The sequence below is a fragment of the Mus caroli genome, chromosome 6 (genome assembly GCF_900094665.2).
Source record: "Mus caroli chromosome 6, CAROLI_EIJ_v1.1, whole genome shotgun sequence".
Lineage (NCBI taxonomy): Eukaryota > Metazoa > Chordata > Mammalia > Rodentia > Muridae > Mus > Mus caroli.
In genome coordinates, this window is record NC_034575.1 from 59,490,764 (window position 1) to 59,494,752 (window position 3,989).

General features: G+C 38.6%; 1 protein-coding gene across 1 annotated transcript in view; it reads left to right on the top strand.

Moving 5' to 3' along the window:
- Smarcad1 (SWI/SNF-related, matrix-associated actin-dependent regulator of chromatin, subfamily a, containing DEAD/H box 1) overlaps nucleotides 1-3,989 on the top strand; it is a 58,940-nt gene that overhangs the window by 12,660 nt on the left and 42,291 nt on the right. Inside the window, exon 3 of the mRNA XM_021164592.2 lies at nucleotides 1,306-1,372. Within this exon, the coding sequence (XP_021020251.1) occupies nucleotides 1,327-1,372 (46 nt within the window). The 5' untranslated portion in view covers nucleotides 1,306-1,326. The remainder of the gene's footprint in view (nucleotides 1-1,305; nucleotides 1,373-3,989) is intronic.

A 3,989-nucleotide genomic window follows, 5' to 3' on the forward strand; every position in this document is an offset into this window, starting at 1 on the left:
CCCCCCCCCCCCATTTATGTGAGTGCATATTTTGCTTGCATGTGTGTATGTGCATCCCTTGCATGCCTGGTGCTGCTTGAGTCTTGAAGAGGGTGAGTCTGGAAGAGGGTGGCAGGTACCTTTGAACTGAGTTCGGACTGTCATGTGAATGCTGAGAAGTAAATCAAAGTCCTGCAAAAGCAACAGCTTCTCTCAGCCACTGATAGATAGGTCTTTCCAGCTGTGTATGGTTAGACATAGCACCACCACCACCGCCTCCGCACTGTGCAGGTCAGAGCATAACTTGTCTAAGTCAGTTCTCCCCTTTCAGCTTGGGATCCAGGGAGCCAACTCAGGTCATGAAGCTTGTGTAGCAAATTTTGTGCCCACTGATCTATCTATCTACCTACCTATCTATCTATTTTATCCAGGTTATAGCTTTTATGACAGTTATTTGCAGTTGTAATGAGAAAAAAATCTCTTGAATTCAGTGTTGTAGTTATAATACATAGACATTTTAAAAAAGATATCTTGGCTCCTGTGGAGGCCTGCTGGGAACAGGACCTCTACAAGACATATATTGCCTGGACAGCAATGCTGTAAGGCCATTTTTGATGACTATAAGTGAGTTCACGAGAGTCAAAGAGAACAGACACATGGGTCTTCTCAAAACTGAAGGTGGTTACGCTGGAAGTGAAACTGAATTCCACTCAGGCCAGAGATGAGCCTATGTGTATAGCCTATGTGTAGCGACCCCTGCAAGTAAACTGAACACAGCCAGAGTAATCTGGGAAGCAGAGCTCAGTGCAGAGTCCATGCTGAATTCCAAAGTGGCTTGACTAGGAAAAGGTTGTTGGGTACAGTACTCATGTGATCCTGAACCTTTCATGGATTAAACTAAAGAAATGCAAATAAATAGGTGTTGGCGCACACCTATCACTTGGGAGGCAGAGGCAGGTGGATTTCTGAGTTTGAGGTGATCCTGATCTACAAAGTGAGTTCGAGAACAGCCAAGGCTATTCAACAGAGAAACCATGTCTTGGTAGAGGAGGAAGAAAAGACAGTGGATTTGTGCTCATGTTTGTTTGTTTGTTTGTTTGTTTTTTAAAGATCCCTTATATTTGAATTTTCAATAACAAGTATAAGCTCCCAAAATAAATTTATCATGGGGCTTAAACATTGATCTCACATTCTTTCACCTACATGATGCTTCCTATGTTTGTTAGATATGTTAGTTATATGGTACATATATTACTATGTTAGAAAATGAGGTCTTTGTGAAATATTTCTTCAGGTGTTCATATTTCTGTTATTTTTCCTTGTTAGTTGATTGAATCAACAAGCACTATGGATGGAGCTATTGCTGCTGCCTTGCTGATGTTTGGTGATGCAGGTATGCTTTTTTTAGCCTTAAGTTCTGTATACTCACAGGTACCATCTGTTAATGTTTGCCTCCCATTTACTCCCAACTTTGTGAAGTGTCAGTTGCTTTAGTTTCTGGCAAAGAAACCAACTTAGGAAGGTTAGGTAACATCACTGAGATCACTTAGCTGTTTGGTGACTGCTTTTTTTTTTTTCTGCAGATCAGATTCCTTAATTCAAACTTTTGGAAGTCATGCTTACTCAACTCTCCTTTCTAATTTCATGCTTGTCTTGTTTATAAGTCTACAAAACTGAGTCAGTAGTGACATTAAGGTCTTGTGGAAAGCCGTAGCTGGATATCAGCATTCTCATTGTGTAACAATAGAAGCTTTTTTAGGCTTCTGATGGGAAACCAAAGGGATGTGAAGAAACTTAGAGTAGAAAACATCTTCAATTGTTTATCACTTTTGAATTTCCTTTTTTTTTCCCCTGTAAAAGGTACCTGTAATACTACTAAAAGGCATATAAATTGATAAAAGTAAACTTAAACTCTATTAACTGCTTTTAAACTTCATTTTTTTTTAAACTTCATTTTTGTGAGTGATTGTGTATCAAGACATGGCTTAGCCTCGGTTGGCCTTGAACTGTCAAATCTGACTCAGCTTCCAGAGTGCTAAAATTATAGGTATATCTTCCCTATGTCACACAACACATATAAGTGTACAAACTGTCTGTAAAACTTTTAGTGTGCATTTATGTAACATGATTTACTTTATCACCGATAGATTCTTACTTCATCTGGATTTACCTAAATTTAAAGGGTCTCTATGATATTACTTTGTAATTCCTCTTATGACTAGTTTATTCTTTCCTGTTGGCCTTATGTCTTTCTTAGTATACTAATAAATATCATAAGTCCTAGGTTATTCTTCTAGGTTAAATTTTACACTAAAAGTTGTACAAGTTTGTGATTTCAGCAGTGAATATCCATTCCCTGAGTTGATTTTTCTTTTGACTAATTTTTTTTAAACCTAAAATGCATACAAAAAGAAAATAGTGACAGACCCGTCATCACTATCTTTATTTTTTTCAAATGAAAACTTTATTTTATTTTTTTACCTCCTTTCTTGGCATATGTTTTTCCTTCCATTAATTTATTCTTTTCATTCACATTACACCTGATCCTCTTCTCTCCCCCTTCTTTCCTCCTAGTCTCACCCTTACAAATCTCTCTCCCCAAACCTTTTCCCTGAGGAACCCCTCCCTTGGGTACCAGCCTGTCCTGGGACATCAAAGTCCCAGTGGGGCTAAGTGCAGTCTCTCCATATGAGGCCCAACCAGGTAGGGGAAGGAAAGTCAATAGCAGGCAACAAAGTCAAAGACTGCCCCTGCATTTGAGGTATAGATGTTCAAAATTGAGACATCACCTTGGTGGATTTTCCCTTTGAGTATGAAGTGTCATTTTCCATATCTTTTGACAACTTTTGTTTGCAAGTCTGTTTTATTAGATATTAGAATGGGTACTCCAGCTTGCTTCTTGAGTCCTTTTGCTTGGTAAACATTTTCCCAGCCCTTTACTCTGAAGTTATGTCTATCTTTGTTCCTAAGGTGTGTTTCTTGTATGCCAAGGAATGCTGGATCCAGTTTTCGCGTCCATCCTGTTAGCTTGTGTCTTCTTTTAAATTTAATTTTAATTTTTACTTATTCACTTTACATCCTGTTCACTACCCCCCACTGGTTACCCGCTCCCACAATCCTTCCCCCATCTTCCCCTCTTCTCATCCTCCAAACCAAACCAAACAAAACAAAAAACAAACCAACTTCCTTGTTTATTATCCAAGGGTGATATCATCTAGAGACAGCAATTTTTTTTTGTTTGTTTGTTTTGTTTTTTTGTTTTTTGTTTTTTCGAGACAGGGTTTCTCTGTGTAGCCTTGGCTGTCCTGGAACTCACTCTGTAGACCAGGCTGGCCTTGAACTCCGAAATCCGTCTGCCTCTGCCTCCCAAGTGCTGGGATTAAAGGCGTGCGCTACCACGCCCGGGTAGGAAGTTGCTTTAAAGCTGAAAATTTTTCAGTTATGTATTTTGTGGGTTTTTTTTGTCACACACATACACGCAAGTATATATTTATTTGTGTGTGTATGGGTATTTTTCCTGCATGTATGTCTATGTACCACTTGTGTACCTGGTGCCCATGGGTCAGAGAGGGCACTGAATCCCCTAGAATTGGAGTTACAAATTCTATGAACCATGATGTTATCATTGTGGGTTTCAGAGATCTTAACCACTGAACCCCACATACTGAGTTTAAAAGATTATGTATATAACTCCATGTTTTACTTGATGAAACAAAAAAATAAGAATTTATTGATATTGTCAGAGAGAATATTCCAGTTATATCTTCTTTTTAGGTAAAAATTAAACGTGCATGTTATATAACAGAAACGGTCTAGCTTGAAAGTTTTATGAGTAAAATGTTAAACATCAATGTTTACTTAAATCTACCAATTATGTGTGTAGTAAGGTTGTTTTAATTTTTCCTTTTAAAAGTAGATTGTAGCCGGGTGTGGTGGCGCACGCCTTTAATCCCAGCACTCAGGAGGCAGAGGCAGGTGGATTTCTGAGTTCAAGGCCAGCCTGGTCTACA